This window comes from Macaca mulatta, chromosome 14 (assembly GCF_049350105.2).
Source record: "Macaca mulatta isolate MMU2019108-1 chromosome 14, T2T-MMU8v2.0, whole genome shotgun sequence".
Classification (NCBI taxonomy): domain Eukaryota; kingdom Metazoa; phylum Chordata; class Mammalia; order Primates; family Cercopithecidae; genus Macaca; species Macaca mulatta.
Window position 1 is genome coordinate 17,015,522 of NC_133419.1, and position 13,998 is coordinate 17,029,519.

Here is a 13,998-nt window from a genome sequence, read left to right on the forward strand (position 1 = left end):
AATGACAGCTAAGGAGTGAGGACTCTGAGATTCCTTAATTCATCAAAATTGACTAAACAAAACAAACAAAAAATCCACTATCCGGATGAACTGATCAATCTGAAATGGCAACAGAATATTTATTTTAAAATATGTTAACTACATTGTGCCCACAATAAGCAATACACTCAGAGAATGGGTGACAGGGAACAGATTATATGCCCTGGTCTAACATCCTGCTGGATGGATGGAGCAAAGCTTCTGGGACATGGTGAGTGTATCATGCACAGGGCTATCTCAACTCCTGCTGTACTAGTTTCCACTGACTTGCTCTTGAAAAGCTTTGTCTGCAAAGATTTAAACAATGCAAAGAACTTATTTAAAAGGGAGAGTATGTATGTTAAGATGCATACAAGAATCATGAAAACTTTTTCTCTAATTTAAATGTTTCAGTTTTAAAAAGTCCTGTTATGTTTTCATAATTATTAAAATTTATCACTAAAATCATGTTATTGCCAATAGAAAAAAGGAGAAAACAAAAATTTATTTTAAATGGCCTCTAGTGACTCTACACACAATTAGACAGGAGTGTTGTTTAGACATATATATATAAATGTCTAACAACGTATATGTTTTATGTTTAACAATGTATATATTTGATGATGAATATTATATAAATTTCTTAAGGTTACCACAAAAAATTACCAAAAATTTGACATAGATATATGTTTGCTTAGATCCTTGATATCCAGAGAGGACCTAAGGGCCAGTACCACAGGATCACTTGAAAGTTTGCTAGAAATGTAGAATTCTCTGTACCAAAATGGACATTTTACAAACAACCCTCCCAGGTGGTTTGCATGTGTATGAAGGTTTGAAAATTGCTAACTTTGATTCCCCTTGATATGGTGGAAATTCTGATGAGGCAGCAAGATGTTTTAATGAATTAAAAGAACATAAATAAACATTCAGTTTTTACTCAGTTTTTTGTATTGTTCTTTGTCGCCTTCTTGCTGCTTCTATTCAGAAACTCAGGATCAAAGACAATTTATCCCGTCTCCGTATACAAGACAATATAACAGCAAGTATGTAATAAACACATTTATTCTGAAGGATAATGATTGATAAGGCTTAATTTCTCATATATGTGTTGAAAGAGAGATAGTAATATTTTGCATCCTTTAATAGCACAACGCCATATACACACACCAAGAAAACCACCCAATCCAAGGTGAAATTAAAATTGCAAGTTTTAATTTTATTTCCCAGGGTGAACAAACTGTGGGTCACATTATCTGGAAAATGTGTGATACAATATGTTAGTAATTGCTCAGACTTATGGCAAAGTTATCTCTGATCCATGGTGCACAGCTAAGAAAACTTAAAAATAAAAAAGGTTTATTTTACGTTTTATAGTTGTCTATTCACTCACATATATAAGAGAAGGTTTGGTGGTATATTTTATAGCATAAGATGAAGTTGAAAGCTTTATTTGATGTGAACACAGTAACTCTGGGTTAGCAATTAATATTTAATCTCAAAGGTGAGGTGAAGGAACAATACCAGATTGACACAGTCCATGTCCTGGGGAAACTTATGTAACACAAACCATGATTAGCAAGAGGTAAACAGAGGTAACATTTTGCCTTAAAAAGCAAAACAGAGATTATATTACTTATGTCTGAAATTTATCATGATATCGACTCTTGGTAAATAGAATTTAAAGAATCAAGTTTAACACATAAATTTGTGAGATTAACAATATTAAAAATTTTTACCCTCTTGGTAATCTTTCAGGAACTTCCCATAAAATCAAGATTTTTACTTGATATTCGGAGTCATCATGTTTAATATTACTGTCTATAAAAGCACAGAAGGATGTGAGGGAGAAAAGAACAAAGAATTCAGTAGGACTTAGAGACCGTGTCCTAGCTTGTCATTACTTATTCTTACAAATGCACACTCCTATTCAGCTTCTTAGATCTCCTCTGTAAACCTGACATTCTCATTGCTAAACTGGAATTGAAGAATGTTGTTTGAAAATTTATTTAGCATGCCAAAAGATAAAACAAGAGATTTAGGTTTTATGATCTAATATTTACTTGTTATGTAAATTTCTTAAGACTACCACAAAAAATTATCCAAAATTTGGCAGCTTAAAACAACTAAAATTGATTTTCTCATCGTTCTCAAGACCAAAAGTCTGAATCAAGGTGCTGGCAGGACTCTGCCGCCTCTGAAGGCGGTGGAGGAGAATCCTTCCTTGCTCCCTGGCTTGTGGCAGCAAACACCATCTCCCTCTGCCTTCACATGACCTTCCTCCCTGTATGTCTTTCTGTTGTCCTTTATTGTCTGTTATAAGAACACACTCGTTGGATGTTCTTGGATTTAGGTCCCACTGTAATCCTCTTAGCCTTATTATATTAACAATGATCCTATTTCCAAAAATAGATTACTTCTGGGGTTCTGGGTGAACTTAAATAACTTGGGAGACAACATTTAACCCATAGCACTTGTTATAGCCCATATGGTTCACAACTATTTTGCTAAAAACAGAAGTGAATAAAAATGAAGTGATCACATAACTGGCTTCTTAAAATAGATTTAAAAATCTGACTGGTGAATCAACTAACTAATCCAAATTATTCTTTACTAAAAGCATGGAATGAGCCTCAATATAATACATTGAATTCATTTTGGGAACATAAGCCTTTAACACAATTGTATTGAGTGATTCATTAACTTTTGAACACTCTCCTTCACATCTTTGTTCCTGAAGCTATAGATCAAAGGGTTCAACATGGGAATGATGACTGTATAAAACACAGAACCTACTTTGACTGTGAGCCAAGAGTTTTTGGAGTTGGGCACACAATAAAGGAACAGGACAGTCCCATGGAAAATGGTGATGGCGGTCAGGTGGGAAGCACAGGTAGAGAAAGCTTTTTGGCGTCCAACCGCAGAAGGCATTTTTATGACAGCAATAAAGATGAAAACATAGGTAGTGAGGATGACTCCCAAGCTGCTCACCTCATTGAATATTGCAGTGACAAAACAAAGCACTTGACTGATGTAGGGGTCAGAGCAGGAGACGGAGACGATGACAGAGTGCTCACAGACAAAATTATTGATGATGTTAGGCCCACAGAAGGATAATGACAAGAGGAAATAGGTGAGTGTCAAAGAAGAGATTATAGCCCATGTGTAGGGCCCCGCCACTAATAATGCACAGAGCTTCTGGGACATGACAGCCGTGTAGAGCAGAGGGTTACACACCGCGACGTATCGATCATAGGCCATCACTGCCAGCATGAATGTTTCTGCCACTGCACATATACAAGCCAGGAAGAATTGCATGATGCATCCTGTGAAGGAGATGGTTCTGTCTTCCACAACCAAGTTCTCCAGCAGTTTGGGTGTAACTGTGGTGGAATAACAGAAATCGACAAAGGACAAGTGACTGAGGAAAAAGTACATGGGGGTGTGGAGTTTAGGGTTGATCCTGATGATCATGATCATGCCCAGGTTTCCCAACGCTGTGATTGTGTAGATGGTCAGGAAGACCAGGAACAGAGGAACCTGGAGGTCTGCATATTCTGAGAAGCCCAACAGGGTAAACATGGCTCCAGAACTCTGATTTCCTTCAGCTAACAACATGGTTGTTGTCTGAGAAAATCTGAAATGATAATAATAAAAGAAATAATTATCTCTTACACATATAACATTTACCCATGTGTCAAACTTTGTGCTGAAACATTAAAACATATGAATTTAGATTTTCAAATAATGCAATGAATTTTAAAATAAGTAGCCCCATTTTTTATGTAGAAGGAAACTGAAGCATGCATAAATTAGGAGCTTGTTTGAGGTTAGACAGCTTGTTAGTGATGAGCTGGATTTTGAGGCTGACCCTGAATGGCAGAGGTTGCAGTACAGTGCAGTAATCCCTCCTTAGCCACAAGGGATATATTTCAAGACTCCCAGTAAGTGCCTGAAGCCACGAATTGTACCGACTGCCGTATATGCTATGCTTCTTCCCTATATATACATACCCATGAAAAAGTTTAATTGGAAGATTAGACACAGTACAAGATTAACAATAATAACTTATAATAAAAGAAAATAATTACCACAATATGCTAACATAATTACTTTCACATTTTGGAGCCATGATTAAATAAAATGAGGGTCATTTGAACACAAGCATTGTGATGATGCTGCAACAGTTGATCTACGTTTTTTCTTCTTCTTCTTTGTTAGAAAGGATGAAATGGACAGCTCCTAAGAAAGAGGGTAGCATCTGCAGCACAGGAATTCTGGACAAAGGGACGATTCATGTTCAGGCAGGATGGAATGGAATAGCGTAAGAATTAATCCTGCTATTCAGAAGAGCACACAATTTAAAGCTTATGGAATTTTTATTTCTAGAATTTTCCATTTAATATTTTCATATGGCAGTTGACCACAACTGAAACATGGAAAGAAGAAACACAGATAAGAAGGTATTACTGTAGTTTTCTCTTAGATAGAAAACTCTCCTATAGTATTCTTAAAAATGTGTTTTTCACAGTTCCAGCATTCTGAAGGTCTGTGCTTTTCAATAGCACATTTCTTTTCTTTTTCTTTCTTTTTTTTTTTTTTTTTGAGATGGAATCTTGCTGTGTCACCCAGGATGGAGTGCAGTGGTGTGATCTCTGTTCACTGCAACCTTGGCCTCCTGGGTTCAAGCGATTCTCCTGCCTCAGCCTCCTGAGTAGCTGGGACTACAGGTGCCTGCCACCATGCCTCACTAATTTTTGTATTTTGAGTAGAGGAGGGCTTTCACCATGTTGGCCAAGATGGTCTCAAACTCCCGACCTCAAAGGATTCACCCGTCTCTCAAGAGCACTAATTTAACAATTCATACAAATTTAGCACTAAAAATGGCAAAGGGTCTGTAAAGGTGAAGCACTGGAGGAGACAATATTGTCATGGCTACATGGCAGATGCCCAGTCTGAGGATCATAGGAATGACACCTTTTATGAGTCACCATGGTAATTTTTCTAGTTTTAAAGTATATTTGGATGTTGAAGGAAATATAATTTTGCATATCTTCAACCTTTCTGTTGATCCCATCTTTATGCTACAATAATTGCATTAGTTTTCTAAAATAATGTAGCAACATTATTAAAATGATAAAGGTAAATTTTTGACACATTCCTTTACTCTTTTATTTTCTTTCCTTCACTAGTGCTTTATCACTCAGTGTTACAGATGCTCTTAACATTCATCTAGATCCTTTGTTCATTATGTTTTAATTTTTTATTATTTTTTAATCTGGCAGCTTTACTAACATATATATTATTAAATACTCATTGAATCTCTGAATTCAAGAGTAGCATAAAATGTGTTTTGTCGAAGCTTTTCATGTTATTAAGAGCAAGTCAGAGAATGTGGTAAAAATCACCAATGGTTACATACTCACTCTCAAAATTTCTGGTGACAATAACATTGCCACTCTAGATATTGGAGAGGTTTTTGATAAAATAAGGGTCATTTGAACCTTAAAGGTACATATGTGATTATCTTGTTTTGAGTATGCAATCTTGGTTCTATTTGGAAATATTATTTTGAGAAAGCACAGACATCTGGAAATATAAGCAGTTCATAATCTCAAAAATCTCTTTAATTTAATGAAGATTTTAAAAATCAGTTGAGCCAGTAACAAATACATCTTCAAAATGTTCACAGTAACAAAAAAGTGTTTGTATAAATTCTATAAGAAGAGATATGATTTTAGTTTCATCTGACCATCAGAACTCAACAAACCAAGCCCTTGGGAAGACAGACTCAGTTTGTTTAGCACTTAGACTAATGGGGAGTTTCCTACTTCAAAGATTTCAGGATTTCAGGGTGCCCCATATTAGTGAAAGATAACACAAGATATACCACTGACCTGAAGCCAATTCACCTGAAGATCCTAATCTCCAAGGAAGTTTCCACTCAGAGTTCGAGTATCATTTAAATTATTAAGAAGTTGATAAATATAACAGGAGTCCACAATAAATTTAAATTAGTATTCTGAGAATATATTTCTTTTTTAATACCCAGGAAAAAAATCAGGGAAAGGAGGAGAAAAGAGAGAGAGAGAAGGAGGTTTCGAAGTTGATTCGGCTTCCTAGAAACAAAAGCTAGGGTTTATGTAGGCCTTCATGACCTTGGGGGTTTAGACCCTAGAGAACTTTTACTGAACTACTTATTTTTAAAACACAAACTCAGAAATTAGGTTAAATACCTCGCTGTGTGGCATTTTGCAATAATGTAATTTCTCATAAACCACTAAAGACAATGTCTCTCATCAAACCTATTTCATTAATTTATTTTAGAACTTTTCATGATGGAAAATACACACATTCACATAGAAAACATGCTATCGATAATATAACACAAAGGAAATGATAAATCAGTGAGAATGCAACAATTAATAACTGCTGTTAACATTTTATCTTTATGTCTTTGTGTATATATCTTGTGTTTTTTGAGATGTATGAACAATAGAATGTGCATTCTGGCTTTTTCATCTATCATAAAATAATCAGTATTGTCCTTGGAACAATTGATTTACTTCATGGAAAGTAATTTGTGCTTTCTTCCAAATATGAGCATGCTACTTTTCCAAGCTTATAATAATAAAATCAAGTCTTGAAATATCTTTTTTGCCCATACCTTCTTTAAAATAACATATGTATTTTGGAAGCACATTTAACTCTCTAAAATGATTGGGGGTCAACCAATCAATTGATTACACTACACCTAAATATTCCATAATTATATCCACTTAGGCTCTCTCTGGACTCATGAAAACCTGGCTAAACTTTGTCAGAGTCTCCACCTGGGACCACTAACACAACAGAAGCTATTTATCCTAGGACATAGAAACTTTGTTGTAGATGGCTTGGTTTTATTCCAGAATTCCAGGTATCTGCTAGAAGGTTTTCTTCCAGGATTCTTAGAGGTTGGGGTCTTACATTTAAATCTTTAACACATCTCAAGTTAATTTTTGTATATGGTAAAAGATAAGCATCTGCATTTGGCTAGCCAGGTATTCCAGTACCATTTATTGAATAGGGTGTCCTTTGCTTGATGCTTATTTTTGTAGACTTTGTCAAAGATCAAAAGGCTGTAGGTGTGGAGCTTTATTTTTGGGTTCTCTATTCTGTTCTATTGGTCTACATGCCTGCTTTTTTTAATAAGTACCATGCTGTTTTGGTTACTGTAGCCATGTAATATAGTTTGAAGTCAGATAATGTAAGGACTCTGGATTTGTTCTTTTTGCTTATAATTGCTTCAGTTACTTCGGCTCCTTTATCATTCCACATGAATTTTAGAACAATTAATTCTCTGAAAAATGAGGTTGGTAGTTTGATAGGAATAGCATTGAATTTGTACATTTCTTTGGGCTTTATAGCCATTTTAATTACATTGATTCTTCCAATCTATGAACATGGAATGTTTTTCCATTTGTTTCTGTCATCTATGATTTCTTTCAGCAGTTTTTTTGTGGTTCTTGTAGAGAGATTTCACCTCCTTGGTCAGATGTATTCCAAGGTACTTTTTTGTGGCTATTGTAAATTGAACTACATCCTGGATTTGTCTCCCAATTTGAATGTTATTGGTATATAGAAATGTTAATTATTTGTGTACATTGATTTCTTATCCTGAAGCTTTACTGAAATTGTTGACCAGTTCCAGGAGTGGATTGGTGGAATCTTTGGGGTTTTCTAGGTATGGAGTCATATTATCATCAAAGAGAGATAGTTTGACTTCTTTTCCTATTTTGATACCTTTTTTTTTCCTCGTTTGCTTTCTTAGGCTAGGACTTTCAGTGTTCTGTTGAATAGGAGTGATGAGAGTGAGCAGTCTTGTCTTCTTGCAATTCTTCCAGCTTTTGCCTGTGCAGTAAGATGTTGGCTGTGGGTTTTTCATCAATGGATGTTATTTATTTCAAGACGCATTCCTTTGATACATAGTTTGTTGAGTGTTTTTATCACGAAGGGATGTTGGACTTTATCAAAAGATTTTTTTTCTGCATCTATTGAGATGATCATATGGTTTTGTTTTTAATTCTGTTTATGTTGTGAATCATACTTTCGATTTGCATATGTTGATCCAAACTTGCATTCCAGGAAAAAAGCCGACTTCGTAGTGCTGAATTAATTTTTGATGTGCTGCTGTATTTGGCTTCCTAATATTTTGCTGAGGATTTTTGCATCTATGTTCATCAAGAATATTGGCCTATAATTTTATTTTTTCCATATGTCTTTGCCACTCACTAGTATCAGAGTGGTGCTAGCTACATAGAATGGGTAAAGAGGAGTCCCCCCCTCTGACATTTTCCTGCATAGTTTCAGTAGACTTGGTAACAGCTCTTTTTTGTATGTCTGGTATAACTTGGCTGTGAATACATCTGGTTTGGGACATTTTTTGGTTGGTAGGTTTTTTGTTACTGGTTCAATTTCAGAACTTGGTATTAGTTGGTTCAGGGTTTCAATTTCTTCCTGATTCAATCTTGGGAGGTTGTGCATTTCCAGGATTCTACCCATTTTCTCTGGATTGTCTATTTTGTTTTCAAAAAGGTGTTGATAACAGTCTTTGAAGAACTTTTGTATATTGGTGAAACTGGTTGTCATTTTGTTGTTTCTGATTGTGCTTATTTGGATCTTCTCTTTTTTCTTTGTTAATCTAGCTTGCAGTCTATCTATCTGGTTTATTCTTTCAAATAACTCTATTTTGGTTTCTTTGATTCCTTACATGTATTTTTAAGTCTCAGTTTCATTCAGTTCTGCTCTGATTTCAGTTATTTCCTTTCTTCTGCCAGCTCTGGGATTAGTTTGTTCTTTTTCTGGTTCCTGTGGGTATGATGTTAGGTCATGAATTTGAAATCTTTCTAACTTTAGCACACTAAACTTTCCTCCTAACACAGCTTTTGCTGCATCCTAGAGATTTTGCCGTGTGTGTCTCTGTTTTCATTTATTTCAAAGAAATTTTTTTTTTACTTCTGCCTTAATTTAGTTGTTTACCCAAAAGTCATTTAGAAGCAAGTTTAATTTCCATGTAATTGTGTGTTTTAGAAAGATCTTCTTGGTATTGATTTATATGTTTATTCCACTGTGGTTCAAAGGTATGGTTGACATGCTTTTCATTGTTAAAAAAAAGTATTGAGACTTGCTTTATGTTCAAGCATGTGGCCAGTCTTGGACATGTTCTGTGTACAGATGAGAAAAATGTATGTTCTGTGGTTGATGGGTGTAGTATTTTGTAGATGTCTATTATGTCCAATTGCTCAAGTGTCAAACAAATCCAGAATTTCTTTGTTAGTTTTCTGCCTTGATAATCTGTCTAACACTGTCAATGAGGGGTTGAAATCCCCCATTATTATTGCATGGCTGGTTGTAGGCCTAGAAATGCATGTTTTATACATATGGGTGCTCAAATACTGGGTGCATATGTATTTACTATAGTTAAGTCTTATTTTTGAATTGAATCCTTTATCATTATGTAATGTTATTCGTTATCCTTTTTTACTGTTGTAAGTTTAACATCTGTTTTCTATTATGTAAGAATAGTGATCCTTGCTCTCTATTATTTTTTGTTTACATAACAGATCTTTCTCTAACCCTTTACTTTGAATCTATGTTGTTCCATGTGAAAACGATCTCTTGAGGACAGCAATTTGATAGTCAGATGGGTCTTGTTTGTTTTATCCAATTTGTCACTCAGTGGCATATAAGTGGAATGTTTACAGTCAAGGTTAATGTTGGTAAGTGAAGTTTGGATCCTACCATCAAATTGCTAGTTGATTGCTTTGTAGTTTCTATTTTATGGTTGCCTTGTTGGGTTTGTGGGCTATGTACTTAAGGATATTTTTGTGGTAGCAGATATTATTCTTTTATTTCAATGTTTAGAACTGCCTTAAGGATCTCTTATAAGCTAATTTAGAGGTAACAAATTTCCTTAGTGCTTGCTAGTCTGGAAAAGTTTTTATTTCTCCTTCACTTATGAATCCTAGTTTTGTGATACATGAAATTTTTAGTTGGAATTTCTCTCCTTTAAAAATGCTGAAAATAGGCTCCCAAACTCTTCTGGCTTGCAAGGTTGCTGCTGAGAATTCGGCATGTCTACCTCTCTAGCAAGATTAGGAAATGTTCTTTGTTTCCTGAAGCACGTTTTCTAGGTTGTTTGCTTTACCTTTTTCTCTCTCAGGCATGCCAGTAATTCATAGGTTTTGTAGCTTTTGATAATCCCATATTTTTTCAGGACTTTGTTCATTTTTTAAAATTCTTTCTTCTTTATTTTTACCTGACTGCATTAGTTCAAAAGACCAGCCTTCTAGCCCTAAAGTTATTTCTTCTGCTTGGTCCAGTCTATTGATAAATATTTCAACTGTATTTTGAAATTTCTTTTTTTTTTTTTTTTTTTTTTTTTGAGACGGGGTCTCGCGCTGTAGCCCAGGCTGGAGTGCAGTGGCCGGATCTCAGCTCACTGCAACCTCCGCCTCCCGGGTTCACGCCATTCTCCTGCCTCAGCCTCCCGAGTAGCTGGGACTACAGGCGCCTGCCACCTCGCCCGGCTAGTTTTTTGTATTTCTTAGTAGAGACGGGGTTTCACCGTGTTAGCCAGGATGGTTTCGATCTCCTGACCTCGTGATCCGCCCGTCTCGGCCTCCCAAAGTGCTGGGATTACAGGCTTGAGCCACCGCGCCCGGCCTGAAATTTCTTAAGTGAGTTTTTCCATTTCAGAAGTTCTAATTGATTTTATTTTCAGATGTTTATCTCTTCCTTCACTTCTTAGATTGCTTAAGGATTTTCTTTGTTTTCATTTTTAACCTTGTCTTGTATCTCACTCAGCCTCCTTGCGATCCATGCTTTGAATTCTTTATCTGTTATTTTTGAGTTTTTATTTTTATTAGGAACCATTGCTGGAGAACTGGTGTGATAGGAATATAACTCTGCAATTATTTTCTTCACTAATTTAACCAGGTCAGTCACTCTTCTCACTTCCATTCTTTACTTGAGAGCCAGTCATGGTTTTTCACTTCAGGTAGGATATAGAGATTCACTGCAGTCAAACATTTCCATAACTTTTTAAAAGACAAATTGCTGCTGTTTTGATCATCTCAAATGTAAACAGAAATTTTTTAAATGCTGATTTAGTAGTTACAAATGTAAACTAGATAAAAAATAAAAGGTATGTTGCATAATATCATGGATATTCAACACTGTTGCAAAGGGCATGGTGTTCTTCCTTGTAAAGACTGTAGTATTCCACTGTGTATTCATCTGCTGATGTACACATAGGCTGTTAACATATTGTGAATATTGTGAGTAATACTGCAATGAACATGAGAGTGAAAGTATGTCTTTCACGTACTGATTTCATTTCCTTTAGAAATATACCCTGTATTGAAGATGTTGAATCATATGGTAACTCCATTTTTAATTTTTTAAAGAAGCTACATACTGTTTTCCACATGACTATTACCAACTTACATTCCCACCAACAGTATACAAGCTTTCCCTTTCTCCATGTCCACGCCAACATTTGTTATCTTTGACTTCTTCATGAGCCATAGTGACAAGTGTGAGGTGATATCTTGTATAATTTTGATTTGCATTTATTGGATGATTAGTGATATTGATAATATTTTCATATACCTGTTAATCATTTCCATGTCTTCTTTGGTAAAAAAAAAAAAAAAAAAAAAAAAAAAATGTCTATTTAGGTCCTTTGGCCATTTAAAAAAGTCAGGGTGTTTGGGTTTTGTTTGCTATTGGTGTGAATGAGTTTCTTATATATTTTTATATTAACCTATTATCACATATATGGTTTTAAAATATTTCCTTCTATTTTGTATTTTAAAATAATTTACAAATACTGCAACAGATGATATAAAAGCTTTAGTTTTTAGATTTTTTGGTTTCATGTCATTTAGAGCTATTTCACTAATTTCAAAAGGTTATGCTGGCATGAATATATTAACTGATAGTCTATTGATTAAATAATTTGAATAATCAATTGCACTATAAGAGATGGGTAATCTGTAGGATAGTAAATCATTTTTTTCAGAAATAACGTATCTAAGAATATTATATTCCGTGTTAAGTCAATTTGGTGACAACTAATTTTTCAAACATGTTCTTGACATCTTTGTTCCTAAGGCTATAGATCAATGGATTCAGCATTGGAATCGCCACTGTGTAAAATATAGAAGCCACTTTAACTATCAGGCTAGAAGTTTTAGGATTAGGAGCACAGTAAAGGAAAAGGATAGTTCCATGGAAGATGGTGATGGCCGTCAAGTGGGAGGCACAGGTGGAGAAGGTTTTCTGACGCCCACTTGCAGAAGGCATCCTCATAATGGTAATGAAAATAAGCATATATGATGTCAGAATGATAATTAGGCTGCTCACCTCATTGAATATGGCAATAATAAAGCATAGCATCTGGCTGACATAGGGGTCTGAGTAGGAGGCAGAAACAATTACAGAGTGGTCACAGACAAAATTATTTATAAAGGTAGATTCACAAAACGACAGTTCAAGAAGAAAATATGTGAGTGTCAGGGAGCACGCTATCCCCCATGTGTAGGACCCAGCCACCAGAAGAGCGCAGAGCTTCTGAGACATAATAGTGGCATAGAGTAAGGGTTTACAAACCGCCACAAAATGGACATAAGCCATTGCCGCTAACATGAAAGTTTCTGTCACTCCAAATATGCAAGCAAAACAAAATTGCATGATGCAACCAGAGAAAGAGATGGTTCTGTTTTCCACAACCAAGTTCTCCAACAGTTTAGGTGTAACTACAGTGGAAAAACAGAAATCTACCAAGGACAAGTGGCTAAGGAAAAAGTACATGATCGTATGGAGTTTTGAGTTGAGTTTGATGATTATTATCATGCCTAGATTCCCCACTACAGTGACTGTGTAGACGAACAAGAAAACCAAAAAGAGTGGAACCTGGATTTCTGGGTATTGGGAAAAACCCAAGAGAATAAAAGTGGGTGTGCCACTTTGATTTTCATCAGATGCCATCATGATACCTGTTGGAATAAAAAGAAAAAAGTTATTCCTGAAAAGCAGAACTGGATAGGAAACAGAAAGAGAGAGAGGAAATAGGCTTCATGTGTTTCTATGATAAGTGATATAGAACAGTGATTCTCAGAATGTGGTCATCAAACCAGCAGTAGCAGCACCTCCTGGGAATTTCCTACTATTGCCAATTCTCCAGCTCCATCAACCATCTGAACAGAAATTCTGGGATGAGGCCCGCTATTTGTGGTTTAGCCAAGCCTACAGGTGATTTTGATGCCTCCTAAAGGGCAAAAACCACCATTTATGTGGAAAATATGTAGTAATCATTCTATTATTGAAAAGTCAGCCATTTTTAGTATGATTCACATAGAAGTGAAATATAAATTATGATATAAAATAAATTTTTAAAAAACTGAGAAACACAAAGGAAACTTTCCCATGGATCTAAGAATTACACTGAGAATCAAGTAGGTGGTTTGGCACCACCATTAGTGGCACATAAATGTTAGTATCTTCTACCTTTGCTAAGCATGACACAGAATTAAATGACTGTGGAATTTAAGAATATAAATAAACCATAAAATGTATATAACCTATGCCTCCCACCTAATGCTTGAGAGTCTGCTGCGGAAGCCCATTTCTAAGATGTTTATATAGCTTCCATTAAAATTTTAATCAATGTATGTTGTCTCATAGAGTGTTTTTACGGACATTTTGACAATTTGCTGAACTTTTATTATTTTATTAAATAAAGTCAATTAATTAAATTTTCACTATCTGTTTCTCAATGTGCTTTAGGTAATCTCTTCTAAGATATGCATATATATGTATGCATGTATGTACATAATATGTATTCTATATGTGCAAATGCAGAATATATTAGAAAAATAGAGACATCTGTAGTTGTCAACAATATTTTCATACAAAATATGTCCTATGATACCC

The 13,998-nt window shown here is 35.2% G+C and overlaps 2 protein-coding genes across 2 annotated transcripts; both read right to left on the reverse strand.

Moving 5' to 3' along the window:
* Nucleotides 1-1,216: 1,216 nt before the first annotated feature.
* Nucleotides 1,217-7,804, reverse strand: LOC708150 (olfactory receptor 5D13-like). The gene has a single exon (XM_015114457.3). It carries the CDS (start codon nucleotides 3,634-3,636, stop codon nucleotides 2,692-2,694), a length of 945 nt encoding a protein of 314 aa, XP_014969943.2. The 5' UTR covers nucleotides 3,637-7,804; the 3' UTR covers nucleotides 1,217-2,691.
* A 4,014-nt stretch (nucleotides 7,805-11,818) lies between these two features.
* OR5D13 (olfactory receptor family 5 subfamily D member 13) lies at nucleotides 11,819-13,395 on the reverse strand. Its single transcript, XM_001104427.5, has one exon. It carries the CDS (start codon nucleotides 13,054-13,056, stop codon nucleotides 12,118-12,120), a length of 939 nt encoding a protein of 312 aa, XP_001104427.2. The 5' UTR covers nucleotides 13,057-13,395; the 3' UTR covers nucleotides 11,819-12,117.
* Nucleotides 13,396-13,998: the final 603 nt, after the last annotated feature.

Bases quoted from the DNA above. Each gene is read 5' to 3' on its own strand.
- LOC708150 (XM_015114457.3), bottom strand. From the start codon at position 3,636: ATGTTGTTAGCTGAAGGAAATCAGAGTTCTGGAGCCATGTTTACCCTG.
- OR5D13 (XM_001104427.5), bottom strand. From the start codon at position 13,056: ATGATGGCATCTGATGAAAATCAAAGTGGCACACCCACTTTTATTCTC.